General features: G+C 40.9%; 1 protein-coding gene across 1 annotated transcript in view; it reads left to right on the forward strand.

The window, feature by feature from the left end:
- Positions 1 to 23111, forward strand: part of adam12b (ADAM metallopeptidase domain 12b) — a 137656-nt gene that overhangs the window by 76820 nt on the left and 37725 nt on the right. Inside the window, 2 exon segments of the mRNA XM_024008856.2 lie at positions 12142 to 12220; positions 21986 to 22062. Of these exon segments, the coding sequence (XP_023864624.1) occupies positions 12142 to 12220; positions 21986 to 22062 (156 nt within the window).

Raw genomic sequence — 23111 nt, forward strand, 5'->3', positions numbered from 1 at the left:
AGGGGGAGTCTTGTAAGAATTCGCCAACGAGTAGGTAAACCACCACTTCACTCCGTATTATTGGTCAACGTGCAATCATTGTAAAATAAAAAATGATGATCTACGATTAAGACTATTCTACCAACGGGACATTAAAAACTGTAATATGTTGTWTCACTGAGACGTGGCTGAACGACGACACGTTCAGCCAAAATACATTTAAACATATGTTATTCAATTATTGCACCTACACTGCTCGCGCGTGCCAACGATCGTCTGCGTTGCCAAGCACTCAAATTTAAGTCAGTTCTATTTGTTAATGCTGAACGCAGTGCAAGTCATGCCTCTCCCATCTCCTCATTGGTTTATAGAAGCAGATATGCACGTGCCATCTCCTCATTGGTTATACCCACGTGGGTGATTGAAAGATGAACTGAGTTCGGTCGTCATCGTGGTAACTATGAAAGTTAGATGCCAAACGCCATTTAAAAGTTCAAAGAAGAAAACGGCTGGAAGGAGGAGAGATGACTAGAAACAATTCGGTTGACCGTTTTATATGTGGAATAATTGTAGAGGACATTGTGCATTTCAGCTAAAACAACAACTCAACGTTTATATCCCAGGACAAATTAGCTAGCAACAGCAAACTAGCTAAATAGGACAAATTAGCTAGCAACTGCAAGCTATCTAGTTAAATTGCCATAAATGTTTAATGCTTTTCGACCTGTCCCCAAATTAATATAATCGGTTAAGAGTTTGTTTTGATATTTCAACCCGCATGTCATGATCGCGCTTGGTGTGGGGCCACAAAATCAATTTGCGCCCGATGGCGCACACGCGCTGACGTTTTTTGGGTACAGTCTAAGGTACAATTTCTCATGATAAGCTGTAGACCACACAATCTACCAAGAGAGTTATCATCTATATTATTCGTAGCCGTCTATTTACCACCACAAACTGATCCTGGCACTAAGACCACACTCAACGAGCTGAATAAGGCCATAAACAAACAAAAAAAGGCTTATCCGGAAGCGGCTCTCCTATTGGCCGGGGACTTTAATGCAGGCAAACTTAAATCCGTTTTACCTCATTTCTACCAGCATGTCATATGTGCAACTAGAGGGGGAAAAAACTCTAAACTATCTTTACTCCACACACAGAGACACATACAAAGCTCCCCCTTGCCCTCCATTTGGAAAATCTGACCATAATTCTATCCTCCTGATTCCTGCTTACAAGAAAAAACTAAAGCAGGGAGTACCAGTGACTTGCTCAATACGGAAGTGGTCAGATGATGCAGATCCTACACTACAGGACTGTTTTGCTAGCACAGACTGGAATATGTTCCGGGATTCATCCAATGGCATTGAGGAGTATACCACCTCAGTCACCGGCTTCATCAATAAGAGCATCGACGATGTCGTCCCCACAGTGACCACATTTCCCAACCAGAAGCRATGGATTACAGTCAACATCCGCACCGAGCTAAAGGCTWTAGCTGCCACTTTCAATGAGCGGGACACTAATCCGGACGCTCATAAGAAAATCCCCCTATGCCCTCAAACGAACCATCAAACAGGCAAAGCGTCACTACAGGACTTAGATGGAATCTAATACACCGATCTGACACTGTGGCAGGGCTTGAAAAAAACTACAAAGGGAAATCCAGCTGCGAGCTGCCAAGTGACGCAAGCCTACCAGACAAGCTAAAGGCCTTGTCATGCTCGTTTTGAGGCAAGCAACACTGAAACATGCATGAGAGCACCAGCTATTCAGGACGACTGTGTGATCACGCTCTCCGTAGCAGATGTGAGCAAGACCAGGTCAATATTCACAAAGCCGCGGGGCCAGGCAGATTACCAGGTGTACTCAAAGCATGTGCGGAACAACTGGGAAGTGTCTTCACTGACATTTTCAACCTCTCCCTGACCTGAGAGGAGTCTGTAATACCTACATGTTTCAAACAGACCACCATAGTCCCTGTGCCCAAGAAAACGAAGGTAACCTGCCTCAATTATTACCGCCCCATAGCACTCACGTCGGTAGCCATGAGGTGCTTGAAAGGCTGGTCATGGCTCACATCAACACCATCATGCCGGAAACCCTAGACCCAATCCAATTCGCATACCGCCCCAACAGATCCACAGATGACGCAATCGCACTCCACACTGCCCTTTCCCACCTGGACAAACGGAACACCTATGTGAGAATGCTGTTCATTGACTACAGCTCAGCGTTCAACACCATAGTGCCCACAAAGCTCCTCACTAAGCTAAGGACCCTGGAATTCCTGACAGGCCGCCCCCAGGTGGTAAGGGTAGGCAACAACACATCTACCATGCTGATCCTCAACACTGGGCCCCTCAGGGGTGGGTGCTTATTCCCCTCCCTGTTCACCCACGACTGCGTGGCAAATCACGACTCCAACACCATCATTAAGTTTGCTGACGACACAACAGTGGTATGCCTGATCARAGACAACAACGAGACAGTCAATAGGGAGGAAGTCAGAGACTTGGCAGTGTGGTGCCAGGACAACAACCTCTCCCTCAATGTGAGCAAGACAAAGGAGCTGATCGTGAAATATAGGAAAAGGGGGGCCGAACAGGCCCCCGTTAACATCAACGGGGCTGAAGTGGAGCGGGTCGAGAGTTTCAAGTTCCTTGGTGTCCACATCACCAACGAACTATCATGGTCCAAACACACCAAGATAGTCGTGAAGAGGGCACGACAACACCTTTTCCCCCTCAGGAGACTGAAAAGATTTGGCATGGGTCCCCAGATTCTCAAAAAGTCCTTCAGCTGCACCATCAAGAGCATCCTGACCGATTGCATCACCGCATGGTATGGCAACTGCTCGGCATCTGACCGTAAGGCGCTACAGAGGGTAGTGCGTACGTCCCAGTACATCACTGGGGCCAAGCTTCCTGACATCCAGGACCTATATACTAGGTGGTGTCAGAGAAAGGGCCCAAAAAATTGTCAAAGACTCCGGTCACCCAAGTCATAGACTGTTCTTTCTGCTCCGGCACGGCAAGCGGTACCGGAGCGCCAAGTCTAAGACCAAAAGGCTCCTTAACAGCTTCTACCCTCAAGCCATAAGACTGCTGAACAATTCATCAAATGGCCACCCGGACTATTTACATTGACCCCTCCCCCCTTTATTTTTACACTGCTGCTACTCGCTGTTTATTATCTATGCATAGTCACTTTACAAATTACCTCGATTAACCTGTACCTCCGCATATTGACTTACACCGGTACCCCCTGTATATAGCCTCGTTATTGTAATTTTATTGTTACTTATTCTTTTTCTTAAGTAAATATTTTCTTAACTCTATTTCTTGAACTGCATTTTTGGTTAAGGGCTTGTAAGTAAGCATTTCACTGTAAGGTCTACACCTGTTGTATTTGGCGCATGTGGCAAATACAATTTGATTTGATTTGATAAAGTCTTTGAGGCCACAAGCCAAATTGGATTTTAAGATGCTCATCAGACTGAGGAAATAGTTCTTATTGTCATTCATTCATGCTGTTCAGAAACCACCTCTACTGGGCTCAGCAGAGTCTTAGGTAAAAGTCAGAGATTTGAATGTCGGAAGAAAAAAAGTTCTAGCATGCCATTATAGAAAAGTGGAGGTAACTCTTTCACCAAAAGAGGAGGATAAAAGTGGTTATTTAAAAGAAGTGAGAGAGAGAGCAAAAAGAGGTAGAGATCATAGATATGGGGATGATACAGAGACAGAGAGAACAAGGAAAAGGTTTCGTTTGCCTCCGTTGCTTTCCTACACTACCTCGGGCAACCTAAACAACACTTAAGATTTCCTACTTCTGTTCATCTGCACTCCAAGTGCTGATGATCTTCCCAAGGGCACCTTCTATTAGGCTACCCCCTAACTCTCACATCATCCTTTCCCATCCACTAATTAAGAGATACCACACTTCACCCCATACCTCACCTAATGGAGAGCCCAAGAATAACAGGGGCTGAAGAAATGGTCATACAAGGCTGCCCATTGAACATGCTGCAAACACAAGCAGCAACACTTCCTCTCATATTGTGTTTTTCACATTTTCTATGTGTGTACAAAAACAATTGTCTGGAAGTCATGTCCTTGACATACACTTACCTCTGGTGAAGATGATGTAAATACAGAGGAGATGGTTTAAAGTTTGAACAGCAAAAGAAGACTGATGGCGATGGTTTTAGCCTCCCTGAGGTTCCATTGAAAGGGCCTCGTTTATCACAATTAACCTGTGCAGCATCTATTAAGAAATTGCTAATTAGAGAATAAGTCTGAGTTTAATGAAACGCAACAGGCTCTGAGGACTAGGGAATCCATAGTTATGATGATTAGGGTAAAGACAGGCGGACACTACACGTTTTTAGTCCGTTCTCAGTGCTCCCGATCGGCTCCTGGCACATTTTTCCAAATCATAGGAAATCGGATCAAAACCCTCATAAAAGCACATACCCGATTTGTGGTTGATGTCTGTCACAGACTCCCAGGCACTAGACGGGCACCTATGGCATCCCAATCATTTTCAAACATGTTGAATATGTTCACTCTAAAATCGGCCATTATTGCCAAATATGAACAGTGCTCTCGGAGCAGATGCCACCCACTGGGCACACACTGGTTGAATCCACATTGTTTCCACATCATTTCAATGAAATTGCGTTGAACCAACGTGGAATAGACATTGAATTGACGTCTGCTCCCAGTGGGCAGTCATGTCCCACCGTCAGCCAATGAGTTACTTGGAACTATAAAGGTTCTCTTCACATACACCACCAACAATCGAAAGTTTGGGGTCACTTATAAATGTCCCTGTTTTTGAAAGAAAAGCTACTTTTTTTGTCCATCAAAATAACATCAAATTGATCAGAAATACAGTGTAGACATTGTTAATGTTGTAAATGACTATTGTAGCTGGAAACGTCWGATTTTTTWATGGAATATCTACATAGGCTTACAGAGGCCCATTATCAGCAACCATCACTCCTATGTTCCAATGGCACGTTGTGTTAGCTAATCCAAGTTTATAATTTTAAAAGGCAAGTGATCATTAGAGAACCCTTTTGCAATTATGTTAGTACAGCTGAAAACTCTTCTGATTAAAGAAGCAATAAAACTGGCCTTAGACTAATTGAGTATCTGGAGCATCAGCATTTGTGGGTTCGATTACAGGCTGYAAATGGCCAGAAACAAAGACCTTTCTTCGGAAACTCGTCAGTKTATTCTTGTTCTGAGAAATTCAGGCTATTCCATGCGAGAAATTGCCAAGAAACTGAAGATCTCGTACAACGCTGTGTACCACTCCTTTCACAGAACACAGAATAGAAAGACGAGTGGGAGGCCTGGTGCACAACTGAGCAAGAGGACAAGTACATTAGAGTGTCTTGTTTGAGAAACAGACGCCTCACAAGTCATCAACTGGCAGCTTCATTAAATAGTATCCACAAAACACCAGTCTCAATGTCAACAGTGAAGAGGCGACTCCGGGATGCTGGCCTTCTAGGCAGAGTTGCAAAGAACAGGCTGTGTGCTGCTCYCATGTGGATATATTTCACGTGTTTTGCGATTGTGTAGGCTACTTTGTGCATGGTTTGTCTGTCGTTCTACATAATGAATAAGTTGTATACCTCCACTACATTACTTTTATACACAACAGTAGGGATTAAGAAGTGAGTATAGGCAATTCCCACTGACAAAAAGTGGGTATAGGGCGTATACCTGTGTATAGCCTCCACGACAARACTGGCCCTTTGTGTTTTACAGTCAAGGAAATTGGGACAAAGTTTGAAGATATTGTTCAATGAAGGTAAAGGACAGTAATGTTACGAGTAAAGTAGGAATCCCAGGTTTCAATAGGCGATAAGATATTATTGTTTCAAGTAAGGAGTGTATATATTTGGCCTGGCGAAGCGTTTTTAATGCGCTGACTGAATGGAAGCTAATAATTATGAGTTTTTTACTCTGCTGGTCTCAAGAAGAAATTAATAGTCCTCACTGTCCGAGACCGACTGACACCTAGACAAGACCTAGACACTCAATATGTGGTCTTGAAACCGAAACACTGCCTAATAGTACATATTTGTAATGTTGCATGAACACAACCAGTCATTATGTTTTCATCTGATTGTCAAACAATTAGGCTACTTCATGAGGCTCATAACCTGCACACGTTACTCAGGGAAGCAGAAGGACATGGGGTGTGGGAAAATAATTGTTTTCAAGACTCATTTTGATATTTTTCTGAATATACACCGTGTTTCATGAGCTGAAATAAGAAATCCCCAAAATGTTCCATATGCACAAAAAGCTTAGCGGTACCTAGAATTATTTCTGTCTGTAATAAATCCATTTTGTGGGGGAAAACTCATTCTGATTGGCTGGGCCTGGCTCCCCAGTGGGTTGGCCTGGCTGCCAAGTGGGTGGGCCTATGCCCTCCAAGGCCCCACACATGGCTGCAACCCTGCCCAGTCATGTGAAATCAATAGATTAAGGCCTAATACATTTATTTCAATTGACTGATTTCCTTAAATGAACTGTAACTCAGTAAAATCTTTGAAATTATTGCATGGTGCGTTTATATTTTTGTTCAGTATAATTTCCGACATTCGATAGGCTATTTGTTAGTCAACTTGTCTATAATTAGATTACATGCAGCTTCTCTTCTGTCATTACTTGATGCTTGTCTAGAATACTAAATAAAGCCTAGCTCACCAGAGTAATGTCATAAATCGATAGAATGATCAATGCATCATCAACAAGTTAGTTGGCATTGATCAAGTTTTCTCTTTCATTTCTGCATCTCTCATGGAGCGTTTAGGCACCAGGGAGATTTCCAAATGACATTTGACCGGATTTAAGGAAATGCAAAGCCATGAAAATGATCCAACATGTTTRTGATTGTATTTCAGTTCGTCTTGGATGCATATTTTATGTGGTTGAAAATGATATATTGTCAGCTTTTATGTCGCTGAAAGAAATTGCACGTTAGGCTAAACAACAAGTCCCTAAGCACGTATTCCCATTCTCTCAAGATGCTGAAACAAATAAATCATATTTCTCCACTCCAGTTCCTGAAACAAAATTAACATTTGGTCTATCATTAATTTTCTGTGAGGAACATTAACTTCAGGAGGAGTTAATTATAATAGGCTACATGTGAGGCCTACAGTCAGTGTCCAGACTTCAGTTACTATTCCAACTATTAACCTACTCCACTTTAAAATAATTCCTGCACTCATACAGTGCCATTTGATAAATGTAAAGAGACATCACTTACAAAAACACCAAAAAGTGTTGTGAATGATTTTCCGCCTTACTTTCACCCCTGAATAAAAAGGGATAAAAGAGATAATCGTGGAAGGTTAGTTCCGCGAACGCATCGTGGAACACACCTTCGACGTTGTTTATTATTTTCCATTGAACACATAGGCCCTTGTTGATTATCCCTTACACTGTTTTTTTACTACAGTATTTAAACTATAGTAAACTGTTAATACTACAGTATACCACAGTCATGTCTGCAAAACAAACTATAGTAAACTGTTAATACTACAGTATAATAGTCATGTCTGCCAAACAAACTATAGTAAACTGTTAATACTACAGTATACTACAGTCATGTCTACAAATCACTACAGTGAATACTATAGTATTTATACCATAGTATACTATAGTATTTTTTCATGTGGGTGTAAATCAACCGAAAACCATTCATTACGGTACGACTTATCCAATTTCTATTTGTGACACAAAATTCATTTCACCGCCTCTCATCACGTAGTTCCATTACTCCCCAATCACTATAGAAATACCATCCACAACACTGTTGGCACACTGAAGTGTTGATATAAAAAATGACAGCTGTGCATTCGGAATTCATGCTGGGTTTGTGCTAAGGATTCTGGTGACTGTCACACTGATTCCTACGAGACGAGATCAAAGGCTCTACCAGCTACTTTGAAGTCCTCTGCCATCTAAATGTCATTTGATTGGCTGCCTGTACCTCTTGACAAAAGAGGGCCACTGGTGGGCAGTCATTACTTAAGGGGGCGTAATCAAATTGAGCTGTTTCAATATCCAGGGGAAAAAGAAAAGAGAATTCTCGCTATCTTTTCTTTTATCAAGAGTGTGTGCTGCCTGGTGAGYAAGCGCTATTCTTGAGGTCCAACAAGCGTATGAAGTATCTATTCTTGAAGAAAATACAAAGCATACCATGATGACATTCTAATTTTTGGAAGAATATAGGATACTGTACGTATCAAGAATGGATCTATATTTTTCATATTACATAATTCACTTGATATTGTTTGCCAATCAGGCAGTCTCAAAGCTCTATCTACCTCAAAGAACCAACCAACCATAGAGCACTGGTAATGTTTAGCCAAGAGGCAAAGTAGGCTGCACATACAGACACCATACACCCATTAACTAATATGCACCATCTGCCCTGTGGCAAGGAGATGATTACAGCAGGATTTCATCACGTCAAACCAGTGGCTGCTGCTCTAATGTATGTCATGGAACCTTACACGAGGACAACTCTGCCAAAGCCCAGCTTCCAAACGTGTCCCAAAAACTCCTCTTTAGCATTCGCATGGAATTAGCAWTAGCTTGACACAAATCCTGTTTGGACTCTGAACATATCCTCTTATCCTGTACATGCCAGTGCCTACTGTAGCCTGTCTATGAAACCTCCTCTATGCTCTGATGTAGGTCCCCAGTGTAGCTTAATACATTTTCAATGAGACCACGACACTGTGTACTGTATTTACCCGCTTCTGGCTTATTGATATTAATGTGGTGTGTTGCTAATGGTAAGATAAAGATTGTGATTTATAAAAACAACAGTTATGTCATACTGTAGGTTAGACATAGAYCTATAAAACAGGAGCCCTAAGCTTCAATCCAGCTCTCATTTTTGGTATACCTCCTAAAGAATGTTGAAATGTGAATGTTGACATGATTGACTAATCCCTCATCTAATCCTAAATTTTGGTCAGCAGTAAACAGCGTAGGATAGCTAGAGAGCTTCCTGCTGGGACTTATTTTTATTTTATTATCCCACTGACTGATTCCTCAAATCCTCTCCATCCACCCCAGCAGAATTGTATTGTGATTAAATTATTATAATTTTTTTTATTTTATAGATTTACTCAAATATGGGTCAACGTAGTGGGGAGTGATATTTTCTCAGATATTTTCCACTCAACTCAAACTGTACAGTAGCTTTTCAGTGTCTGTGATATGTCAATTTGGCTCACTCCTCTTTTTCTTACTGTAGTATCTATATTCCGGTACAGTAATCCAGTTAATCTTGTTCCTCTGAATATCCCTGTACTCAGACTCAGTTTTCTTCCTCTTACACACTAGCAAGGTAACACTCAATGAAGCATGTAGGATGCTCACTCATTACATCCACTTGTTCCTGAACAGAATGGACAGATGTTCTTGTTCTGCTTGCACAAGCCACAAATACTTTCTAACAGACTTAAATGTAGCACCTCGAAACTTACTTCTTAGAAATAAGTACTCTGTAAAGTATTTGAGACACAGTTTTGGAGGAGAGAACTCAGCAACCTACAGACCCAGCTATGCCTACGCCGGTTGTCACGTTCTGACCTTCTGACGTTTCTTTTTTATGTCTTTGTGTTAGGTTGGTCAGGGCGTGAGTTGGGGTGGGCAGTGTATGTTCTTTTTTCTAGGTTGTTTGTTTTCTATGTGTTTGGCAAGGTGTGGTTCCCAATCAGAGGCAGCTGTTTATCGTTGTCTCTGATTGGGAGCCATATTTAGGTAGCCTGTTTTCTATTGTGTTTTGTGGGTGGTTGTTTCCTGTGTTAGTGTTTGCACCATACGGGACTGTTTCGGTTGTTTGTTTGTACTTTTGTTATTTTGTTCAGTGTTCTGTTGATTTATTAAATATCTCATTATGGACACTTACCACGCTGCACATTGGTCCGATCCTTGCTACTCCTCCTCAGACGAAGAGGAAATTCGTTACACCGGTGGAGGTTCCTCAGCGGAGGAAGGGGAGGACCATCCTCCTCAGTGAATTTCATATAAATAAAAATGGTAAAACATTTTTAGATAAAACTGTACTAAATACAGGACCAGTCAAAAGTTTGGACACACCTACTCATTCAAGGGTTTTTCTTTATTTTTTAATATTTTCTACATTGTAGAAGAATAGTGAAGACATCAAAACTATGAAATAACACAAATGGAATCATTTAGTGTGTTATWAATTTTAGATTTTAGATTCTTCAAAGTAGCCACCCTTTGACAAAGCAAAAACTGTTTTTTAGAATTTTTGCAGTATTCAGACCCATTATTCAGTACTTTGTTGAAGCACCTTTGGCAGAGATTACACCCTCTTCTTGGGTATGACGCTACGAGCTTGGCACACCTGTATTTGGGGAGTTTCTCCCATTTTTCTCTGCAGATTTTCTTAAGTTCTGTCAGGTTGGTTGGGGAGAGTTGCTGCACAGCTATTTTCAGGTCTCTTCAGAGATGTTCGATCGGGTTCAASTCCGGGTTCTAGCTGGGCCCCTCAAGGAAATTGAGAGACTTGTCCAGAAGCCACTCCTGCGTTGTCTTGGCTGTGTGCTTAGGGTCGTTGTCCTGTTGGAAGGTGAACCTTCGCCCCAGTCTGAGGTCCTGAGTGCTCTGGAGCAGGTTTTCATCAAGGATCTCTCTGTACATTGCTCCGTTCATCTTTCCCTCAATCCTGACTAGTCTCCTAGTCCCTGCCGCTGAAAAACATCCCCACAGCATGATGCTGCCACCACCATGCTTCACCGTAGGGATGGTGCCAGGTTTCCTCTGGACGTGACACTTGGCATTAAGGCCAGAGTTCAATCTTGGTTTCATTAGACCAAAGAATCTTGTTTCTCGTTATCTGGGAGTCATTTAGGTGCCTTTTGGCAAAATCCAAGCGGCCTGTCATGTGCCTTTTACTGAGGATTGGCTTCCGTCTGGCCACTCTACCATAAAGGCCTGATTGGTGGAGTGCTGCAGAGATTGTTGTCCTTCTGGAATGTTCTCCCATCTCCAAAGAGGAACTCTGGAGCTCTGTCAGAGTGACCATCGGGATCTTGGTCACCTCCCTGACCAAGGCCCTTCTCCCCCGATTGCTCAGTTTGGCCAGTTGGCCAGCCCTAGGAAGAGTCTTGGTCGTTCCAAACTTCTTCCATTTAAGAATGATGGAAGCCACCATGTTCTTGGGGCCCTTCAATCCTGCAGAAATGTTTTGTACCCTTCCCCAGATCCGTGCCTCGACACAATCCTGTCATGGAGCTCTACGTCCAATTTATCCGACCTCATGGCCTGTTTTTTTCTCTGACATGCAGTGTCAACCGTGGCACCTTATGTGCCTTTCCAAATCATATCCAATCAATTTCATTTACCACAGMTGSACTCTAATCAATTTGTAGAAACATCTCAAGGATGGTCAATTTGAACAGGATGCACCTGAGCCCAATTTCGAGTCTCATAGCAAAGGGTCTGAATACTTATGTAAACAAGATATTTCTTTTTTCTATATTTAATAAAAGTGCAAAAATMTCCCAAAAACTGTTTTCGCTTTGTCATTATGGAGTATTGTGTGTAGATTGATGAAGAATTTTTTTWTACGTCCATTTTATAATACGTTTSTAACGTAACAAAATTTGGAAAAATTCAACGGGTCTGAGTATTTTCCGAATGCACTGTACTTTTGGTCATGTATTGTATGTTCCTGTGACCATCACCTCTGATGTATCTTTGATTATGCAGCTGTAGAGATGGGTGTTCCTGCCGCTCCTCAGCCAATGCTTGGGGTGGGACTCACCATGTCAATCTGTTCATGGCTAGCAGTTTGACACACACACACATATAAATACTATAATTAACTCATCAGGGATTCTTCAAAGTGCYACAATATTTCATTCAAGGTCACTCCCAAACCCTGCCCCCGACTCCTCTAGCTTCCCTGTGCTGTATATTTCACATATCCCTAATCACTAACAGTTTACACACGTCATTGAAAATACGGTATAAGGCCGTTAAAAACCCGTGTGTTCAACTTCTCTCTTGTCCTCTAAAAGCGAATGTATTTTTTTATGTGGACCTGAGGTTTTGATGTTTCTTTTCTTTTCTGTTCTTTTAGGGGCCTGTTTGCAAGTCATTACACTGAGACACATTACCTGGAGGATGGGAGTCCCGTCACTGGTGCTCACAACTCTACGGTAGGCTGGAGGTTGAGTGCTTCTGACATTCATGTTTGAATGAACATTGTGTGCTGCTGACTTTAAAGGATGGACCTTTAASAATGTTATGTGAACTCAAGTGATGTTTTTTGGATCAAATGGCCCTCAAGGCAATATTGAGAACACACGTCTGAAGTATAGACATGGCATGACATCTGAAAGATCAAATGTTTTGATCCAGTAAATGGATTATGACTAACTTAGTTTTTAGTGGGGAATATCTGTCTAGTTATTGACATAAAGCCATATTGACATGTAGACCTAACACTTGGTGAATTGATACAGGGTTAAAAACAGTGCCTTCAGAAAGTATTCAAACCCCTTGAATTTTTCCACAAATATTGTTCTGTTATAGCCTGAATATAAAATGTATTAACTTGAGATTTTGTATCACTGGCCTTCACATAATACTCCATAATGTCAAAGTGGAATTATGTTTTTTTTAAACTTTTGCTAATTAATTAAAAATMAAAAGCTGAAATGTCTTGAGTCAATAAGTATTCAACCCCTTTGTTATGGCAAGCCTAAGTAAGTTCAGGAGTAAACATATACTTAACAAGTCACATAATATGTTGCATGGACTCACTCTGTGTGCAAAAATAGTGTTTAAAATTATTTTTGAATGACTAACTTATCTCTGTACACCACACATACAATTATCACTAAGGTCCCTCAGTCAAGCAGTGCATTTCTAACAGAGATTCAACCACAAAGACCAGGGAGGTTTTCCAATGCCTTGCAAAGAAGGGCACCTATTGGTAGATGGGTATTTTTTTTTTTACAAAAGCAGACATTGCATATCCCTTTGAGCATGGTGATTTTTTTTATTAGGCTTTGGATGGTCTATCAATACACCCAGTCACTCCAAAGATACAGGCGTCCTTCCTTACTCAGTTGCTGGAGAGGAAGAAAACCGCTCAAGGATTTCACCATGAGGCCAAAGGTGACTTTAAAGCAGTTACAGTTTAATGGCTGTGATAGGAGAAAACAGTGAAAACAGTGTGGCAGCCTCATGTTATGGCTATTCTTGTCATCAGCAAGGACTAGGGAGTTTTTTTGCATAAAAAGAAACAGTCTGCTTTCCAACAGACACTGGGAGACAAATTCACCTTCCGGCAGGACAATACAGTAAAAGACAAGGCCAAATATACCCTGCATTTGCTTACCAAGACAACATTGAATGTTCCTGAGTGGCCTAGGTTTTGACTTAAATCAGCAAGACTTGAAAATGGCTGTCTGGCAATGACCAACAACCAACATGACACAGCTTGAAGAATTGTAAAAATCATAATGTGCAAATATTGTACAATCCAGGTGTGCAAAGCCCGTAGAGACTTACACAGAAAGACTCATAGCTGTAGTCGCTGCCAAAGACGATGCTAACATGTATTGACTCGGGGGGGTTAAATACTTATGTAATCAAGCTATATTATTGTTTTATTTTTCATAATTATTTTACAAATGTTATAATTTTTCTTCCACTTTGACATTACAGAGTATTTTAATACATTTTAAACCCACCTTGGAACCAACCAAATGTGGATGTGAATATTTTATGAAGAGACTGTACCTCAAGTAGAGCTAGTTATCATGCTATTTACATTATTTCACAAAGCACAACATAAGTCCTCCAGAACCAGAACATGCTACATTATATTCCAATGGATGTCAAGGCGATTTGGCTTCGTTAGCTTACAGTTTGATTTAGTTAGTGGGTACTGTAAGTACACAAATGCTAGTGCCAGCAGTCAGATCTGGTTCACCTGAACTACTCTTCCTTACAGTAATTAGCTTAACTGTTGAAGGAAGGTTTGACAACAAGATAGCACAGAGGCTTTTCTAGGCCAGCCTTCAGGTACAATGTGTTGAAGCATTCTGGGATAATCAAGCCAACCATTAGTGATTTTCAAAAGCCTTTCGCTTAACATAGTTAGCAGCTTGTTCCCCCTTCACAGCTGGAGTGAGATTTGAAGATATGACTTAATTGAGCAGAGGTGAGGACAGTTTGACAGGTGCTTGGCAGGTGGAAGGGGAAATGGTTTGTGATTTGGCACTGATTGACAATCTATTTTCCTCAAAGCTAAAATACACAGTGATGTTCCTCATTCTTCAGAACATGATTGGTGGTATAAAGTAAAGTAGGAGGAGATGTTAACATATTATCTTATCAGTGTATAGAGCTGATATAATAAGAAAGGAATAGAAAATACAAAGAAATGCAAAAAATGTTGACATTGAAGAAATTGACTGGATGAGGATGGAAAATGGTTTATGGTCACAGTCACATAGAGCCCCACAGCGTCATAATACCCCAAAACCTAGCGGTCAAACATGGAAATGGTTCCAATCGTTTTGTCACCATTCATTTTTCCCATAGGGGATTTTAGAACCACTTCAAACAAGGTCTGCGTGACATTTTGATAACTGCAAATCTCTTTCGGACAGTGTGACTTTTATCAATATCTTCCACTTTATTTACTCTCGGATTCAAAAAATGCTAATTAGCATCAAACGAGATATCATGCAAGCTCCTGCATGTCATCTCTAGCTTACACCTCTGCATCAGCTACCTAGCTTGCTACTAGCTACCTTGATCCAAAACAAAAGATACACTAAGTGTACAAAACATTAGGAACACCTTCCTAATATTAAGTTACACCCCCCGTTGCCCTCAAAACAGCCTCAATTCGTCGTGYCATGGACTTTACAAGGTGTCGGAAGCCTTCTACAGGGATAATGGCCCATGTTGACTCCAATGCTTCCCACAGTTGTGTCAAGTTGGCAGGTAGTGGATATCTACTCTGAATAGCTCCATCTCATCCCACAGATGCTCAATTGGATTGAGATCTGGTGACTGGGCAGCCCACTGCAGTAAGCTGAATTCACTGTCATGTACGTGGAATCATTCATGGACAATCCTAGCCTTGTGGCATGGGGCATTATTCTGCGGAAAAAATCTATTTGCAGATGGATACGCTGCTGCCATGTAGGGATGCACCTGATTGGCAATGATGTTCAGATATCCTGTGGCATTCAAACGTTGCTCCACTTTTATCAAGGAGCCCAATGTGTGCCATGAAAACACACCCCATACCATCACACCACCACCACCAGCCTGCAATGTTGACACACAGCAGGAACCAGATTCATGCAGCAGATACCAGATTCATCAGACCAGGCAATTTTTCCAATTCTCCAGTGTCCAGTGTTTTCGTTCCTTAGCCCACTGCAACTGCAGTTTCTTGTTTTTTGATGAAATTTGTTGAACTCTAAGGTTGTTGGCTAGCTAGCTAGCTACCTACAGTAGATGATATTAGCAACATCAGTCCCTTATAATTACTGCTAACTATATGAATGACGTGAAATCTTTTTCAATTCATGGTGTCTAAATGCAGTGCTGTATTAAAGCAATTCAGAGCTAACTTTTGACATGTTCTGTTACAGATTCAAAGCCATATTTACCCATTGCAGAATGTATCCATAGTTATGAAAGAATAAGCATATTTACAGTGCCTTCAGAAAGTATTCACACTCCTTGACTTTTTCCACATTATGTTGTGTTACAGCCTGAATTTTCAATGTATTGTCACTGGCCTACAAACAATACCTCATAATGACAAAGTGGAATTATGTTTTTTTAATTTTTTTATTCATTACAAATCAAAGCTTAAATGTCTTGAGTCAATAACTATTCAACCCTTTGTTATGGCAAGCCTAAGTAAGTTCAGGAGTAAACATTTACTTAACAAGTCACATAATATGTTGCATGGGCTCACTCTGTATGCAATAATAGTTTTTAACATGATTTTTGAATGACTACCTTATCTCTGTACCCCACACATACAATTATCTGTAAGGTCCCTCAGTCGAGCAGTGAATTTCAAACACAGATTCAACCACAAAGACCAGGGAGGTTTTCCAATGCCTCGCAAAGAAGGCCACCTATTGGTAGATGGGTAAAAAAAAAGAGAGACATTGACTATCCCTTTGGATGGTGTATCAATACACTCAGTCACTACACAAATATAGGCATCCTTTCTAACTCAGCTGTTGGAGAGGAAGGAAACCGTTCAGGGATTTCAGTGGTGCCTTAAAAACAGTTAGAGTTTAATGGATGCGATGGGAGAAAACTATGGATGGATCAACAACATTGTAGTTACTCCACAATACTAAACTAATTGACTGAGTGAAAAGAATGAAGCCTGTACAGAATAAACATATTCCAAAACATGCATTCTGTTTGCAACAAGGCACTAAAGTAATACTGCAAAAAATGTGGCAAAGCAATTCACTTTTTTCATGAATACATAGTGTTTCGGGCAAATCCAATACAACACATTACTGAGTACCACTCTCCATAGTGGTGGCTGCATCATGTTATGGGTATGATTGTAATCATTAAAGACTGGGGAGGATTTTCAAGATAAAAAATAAACAGACAAAATACCATAGGAAAACCTGGTTCAGTCTGCTTACCACCAGACACTGGGAGATTAATTCACCTTTCAGCAAGACAAAAACCAAAAACAGAAGGCCACATCTACACTGGAGTTGCTTTCCAAGAAGATAGTGAATGTTCCTGAGTGTCCGAGTTACAGTTTTGACTTCAATCTACTTGAAAATACCTGAAAATGMTTGTCTAGTAATGATCAACAACCAATTTGTCATTATGGGGTATTGTGTGTAGATGGGTGAGGGGAAAATCTATTTAATCCATTTTAAATGCAGGCTGTATTACAACAAAATGTCYAATAAGTCAAGGGGTATGAATACTTTTAGAAGGCACTGTATTTGACAAGAATGCTACTAGTCACCCATCATTCACATCAAACACCTGAACTTCAACAATGTTTTAAAGAAATCTAAATAGTTAACAATGGATGCATATGCCTTTTATACATAACATATAAACATCTGACTTGATGTAAATATTAAAATGATTTATTTATCAATGCCARAAACCTGTGACATCGAAGAGCACCATATTAACTATTATTACTATCAGAGAATGCACAGATTCTTATTCTTTTCCATTTTAGGAATTAGACCAGCACAAATAACACAAAATGTAAAACAGCATATTGTGATTTTTGTTGGGTGAGTTTCAAATGAAGAAACAACTGGATGCATAAGGTAGGTTTAATATGAAATACTAGATCTACTCCAGCAGAATGAGAAACACCCTTGGTGTCCATGTTGCTGCTGTCAATTGTGAGCAACACATTTACCACTAGTGTTAATGTATTTAAAATACTAAGACCCCTTTGCCAGKTGTTTGACCAGTAATCAAWGCATTTGCTTATTCCACATGTMTTGGATGGAAAATTGTTGAGAAATGTATACAGTGCCTTCGGAAAGTATTCAGACCCCTTGCCTTTTTCCTKATTTTGTTATGTTACAGCCTTATACTAAAATGTATTAAAAAAAGAGTAATCCTCATCAATCTACACACAATACCCCATAATGAAGCGAAAACAGGTTTTTAGACATTTTTGCAAATGTATTAAAAATAAAATACAGAAAAAACTTATTTACATAAGTATTCACACCCTTTGCTATGAGATTCGAAATTGAGCTCATTTGCATRCTGTTTCTATTGCTAATCCTTGAGATGTTTCTACAACTTGTTTGGAGTCCACCTGTGGTAAATTCAATTGATTGGACATGATTTGGAAAGGCACACACCTGTATATATAAGGTCCCACGGTTGACACTGCATGTCAGAGTAAAAACCAAGCCATGAGGTCGAAGAAATTGTCCGTAAAGCTCCGAAACAGCATTGTGTCGAGGCACAGATCTGGGGAAGGGTACCAAAAAAATGCCTGCAGCATTGAAGGTCCCCAAGAACATGGTGGCTTCCATCATTCTTAAATGGAAGAAGTTTAGAACTACCAAGACTCTTCCTAGAGCTGGCCACCCGGCCAAACTGAGCAATCGAGGGAGAAGGGCTTTGGTCAGGGAGGTGACCAAGAACCCGATGGTCACTGACAGAGCTCTAGAGATCCTCTGTGGAGATGGGAGAATCTTCCAGAAGGACAACCATCTCTGCATCACTCCACCAATCAGGCCTTTCTGGTAGTGGCCAGATGGAAGCCACTCCTCAGTAAAAGGCACATGACAGCTGGCTTGGAGTTTTGCCAAAAGACACCTAAATGATAAACAACATTCTTTGGTCTGAAGAAACCAAGATTGAACTCTTTGGCCTGAATACCAAGCATCACGTCTGGAAGAAACCTGGCACCATCCCTACGGTGAATCATGGTGGTGGCAGCATCATGCCCGGGGAGAATGTTTTTCAGTGGCAGGGACTGGGAGACTAGTCAGGATCGAGGCAAAGCTGAACGAGGCAAAGTGTAGAGAGATCCTTGATGAAAACCTTCTACAGAGTGCTCAGGTCCTCAGCCTYGGGTGAAGGTCCACCTTCCAACAGGACAACGACCCTAAGCACACAGCCAAGACAAGGCAGGAGTGGCTTCAGGACAAGTCTCTGAATGTCCTTGAGTGGCCCAGCCAGAGCCCAGTCTTGAACCTGATCAAACATCTCTGTAGAGACCTGAACCTGACAGAGCTTGAGAGGATCTGAAGAAAAGAATAGGAGAAACTCCCCAAATACAGGTGTGCCAAGCTTGTAGTGTAATACCCAAGAAGAATCTATGCTGTAATCGCTGCCAAAGGTGCTTCCACAAAGTACTGAGTAAAGGGTCTGAATACTTATGTAAATGTCATATTCCCATTTTTTTAAATGAATTAGCAAACATTTCTAGAAACCTGTTTTTCTTTGTCATTATACGGTGGTGTGTGTATATTGATGAGAAAAATGAATTTAGAATTTGCTGTAACATAATAAATGTGGAAAAAGTCAAGGGGTCTGAATACTTACCGAAGGCACTGTATATGCCTAATAAAAAAATAATTTAACTTCACTAGGGTAGGGGGCAGCATTCGGAATTTTGGATGAAATGCATGCCCAAATTAAACTGCCTGCTTCTCGGGCCCAGAAGATATGATATGCATATAACTGGTAGATTTGGATAGAAAACACTCTAAAGTTTCCAAAACTGTTAAAATAGTGTCTGTGAGTATAACAGAACTGATTTGGCAGGCGAAAARCTGAGAAAAATKCCTTCAGGAAGTAGTTTCTTTTTTGTTTTGTAGTTTTCTATTCAATGCCATTACAGTATCCTTTGACTTAGGACTCAAATTGCAGTTTCTATGCCTTCCACTAGATGTCAACAGTCTTTAGAAATTGTTTCAGGCTTGTATTCTGAAAAATMAGGAAGTAAGAGCAGTCAGAATGAGTGGACCCTAAAGTGTCACAGAGTTTTTTCATGCGTGCAACCGAGAGAGTGCCTTTCTTGTTTACCTTTTACATTGACGACGTTATTGTCCGGTTGAAATATTATCGATTATTTAGGCTAAAAACAACCTGAGGATTGAATATAAACATCGTTTGACATGTTTCTATGAACTTTACGGATACAATTTGAATTTTTTTGTCTTCGTGTTTTGACTGCGTTTGAGCCTGTGGATTACTGAAGAAAACGCGCTAACAAAACTGAGGTTTTTGGCTATAAAGAGACTGTATCGAACAAAAGGAACATTTGAGTAAATGAATGTCTGCTGAGTGCAACCATATGAAGATCATCAAAGGTAAGGGATTAATTTTATCTCTATTTCTGACTTGTGTAACTGTTCTACTTGGCTGGTTACTGTTTGTAATGATTTGTCTAGTGGGCTATGTTCTCAAATAATCGTAAGGTATGCTTTCGCCGTAAAGCATTTTTTAAATCTGACACCGTGGTTGGATTCACAAGAAGTTCATCTTTAAACCTATGTAAAATATGTTTTGTTTTCTGAATTTTTATAATGAGTATTTCTGTATTTGAATTTGGCGCCCAGCAGTTTCACTGGCTGTTGAAGAGGTGGGACGCTACTGTCTCACGTGCCCAAGAGAGGTTAACAACCAATTATACATACTCCACTGAAATGACCAAAACCATAAGTTAAAGGTCAAATATTTTGAAAGTAGACTATGTTATGATGTCTGGTAGCTATTTTCATTTCAAAGTTTCCTGTCCAAAACACAACTGACTAAGTATTTATAGACATTATAAAACCGTAAATTGGTACACAAACTCTATTTTTTTTATCATAGTGTCATAAAGAATTTTAAGGTAAATGCTAAACATAATGCTACCCAATATACACTACATGAAAAGTATGTGGACACCTGCTCGTCAAACATCTCATTCCAAAATCATSTGCATTAATATGGAGTAGGTCCCCCTTTTGCTGCTATAACAGCCTCCACTCTTCTGGGAAGGCTTTCCACTAGATGTTGGAACATTGCTGCGGGGACTTGCTTCCCTTCAGCCACAAGCGCATTAGTGAGGTCAGGCAATGATGTTGGGCAATTAGGCCTTGCTCGCAGTCGGCGTTCCAATTCAGGTGTTTGATGGGGCTGAGGTCTGGGCTTTGTGCAGGCCAGTCAAGTTTTTCCCCACTGATTTCAACAAACAATTTCTGTATGGACCTCGCTTTGTGCACAGGAGCATTGTCATGCTGGAACAGGAAAGAACCTTCCCTAAACTGTTGCCACAAAGTTGGAAGCACAGACTCATCTAGAATGTCATTGTATGCTGTAGAGTTAAGATTTCCCTTCACTGGAAATAAGGGGCTTAGCCCGAATCATGAAAAACAGCCCCAGATCATCATTCCTTCTCCACCAAACGTTACAGTTGGCACTATGCATTCGGGCAAGTAGCGTTCTCCTGGTATCCACCACACCCAGATTCGTCCGTCGGACTGCCAGATGGTGAAGCGTGATTCATCACTCCAGAGAACGCGTTTCCACTGCTCCAGAGTCCAATGGCGGCGAGCTTTACACCACTCCAAGCAACGCTTGGCATTGAGCATGGTGATGTTAGTCTTGTGTGCGGCTGCTTATCCATGGAAACCCATTTCATGAAGCTGCTGACGTACAGTTATTGTGCTGACGTTGCTTCCAGAGGAAATTTTGGAACTTGGTAATGAGTGTTGCAAACGAGGATGATTTTTACGCGCTACAAGCTTCAGCACACCATTCTACTGCCAATGTTTGTCTATGGAGATTGCATGTCTGTGTGCTCGATTTTAGACAGCTGTCAGCAACGGGTGTGGCTGAAATAGCCGAATCCCCTAATTTGAAGGGGTATCCACATACTTTTGTATATTGTTCCTGTATGTCTATGGCACCGACATGTTCATGTTTAATGTAATTAGTTGGTGACTCAGCCAASTATTTTTATAGCAATGCTATTTCAAAAGGAGTCTCCTTTCAGAGCAGTAAAGGGGTCTCTTTTGGAGTCAAGTCAGTACAGCCTTAGTGATTGTGTAAAAGTATGAGCTGGCTACGGAAAAGGCCAGCTTCAAGTATTTTGTCTCACAGTTCAGTACTGACGTTCAGTATTTTTCAAACTGACTTTTGGCTAACAAAGCAGTTGGTCTTAGACTAATTGGTGTAGACTTGAATGAAGCCATTCAGCCATAATACAGAGTTTTGTTTTGACTCCAAACCAGACACTTCCTCATCATACTGTCTCAGATAGACAGTAGCTTCATTATGTCTCTGTACACTTAATGGCTTCCTTTCCACTTCTCCTTGGTTGACCATTGGTGAAACGAAAGATAAGTATACTATAGTTTGCTAAAGAATGTCCTGACACGGTTTAAATTTGACTTGAGTGTCATGTTGGTCTTTTTCAGAAGAACTGTTACTACCATGGAGAAGTGGAAGGCCACGCTAACTCTGACGTCACTCTCAGCACCTGCTCTGGCCTCCGGTAAGTAACACTTCAGTCTATAGGATCCCAGAAGCCTCAGACATGCTGTGTAAGTGGTCACAATCATGACCCACAGATTGTTCTGGCAATTCTCACATAGGAACTTCATTGGGAGGAAGGATGTGTATGACAAACCATTTGAATGTAAAAAAAAAATATTTCAGAATCAAGACATACTCCATAGCTTAGAGCACACCAAAAGGAATATAGTGACACCAAGATGTCTATTTCATGTACTGTTCGCATATCGTAGGGTCTTAAATGAGGCATGTATAGATGGCCACTTTCATCATATTTTCAGAATAATGTTTTGTGATACAAATGTAAAAAGCATTTCAAGCATCCTTCATCCCAATGAAATTGTATGTGAAAATTGACAGAACAATCTGAGATACCACAAATATTTAACCGCTGCTGTGGAATCGCACTTTAGCCCCTTAAATCTCTGTCAACAAACCGGTATGCGTTTCCACTTAACCAAGAGTATGGAAGAGTCCACCAAAAGTGTATAATAGATCCCTAGACATAGAACATGGTCTTGGTCTGGGCCACCCAGTGATTATTGGTATTCTCCTCCACTCTCCTCTGGGCATGTGTCTGTGCCTAATGGCCACCTGGAAGTAATAAAGCTGCCTGGCTGAGTCTAAACAGCAACAGAAAGCCTGCTGATGTACGCTCATCTCCTGCTTAATTACCCCAAACTACAGATGCATTATGTGACGAGAAAACGTTTAGTATGCCATGAAACCTTTTAACGATGCAATAAAAGCTAATGAAGAGGAACTTTTAGCGGTAATACATTTGTGATAAAAATGTTGACCTGAATAAGAGTCCACCCCCAAGGAGTGTTACTGGTAATTCTTTTTTTTATCTTGTACCTCACAAAATCCTTGAGGCAGGCAGATGTTTGACGAGCAATATGTGGCTTGGCTTCAATGCCAAAACAAATTGTTTCAGAGTTTTAGTTGGCCTAAGAGCCTCTTCGGGGAGTTGAATCTACTGTAAGTCAGTGGGGCCATTTACATTGACTGAGTTATTTCACTAAGAGA

This window comes from Salvelinus sp. IW2-2015, linkage group LG18, assembly GCF_002910315.2.
Source record: "Salvelinus sp. IW2-2015 linkage group LG18, ASM291031v2, whole genome shotgun sequence".
NCBI lineage: Eukaryota > Metazoa > Chordata > Actinopteri > Salmoniformes > Salmonidae > Salvelinus > Salvelinus sp. IW2-2015.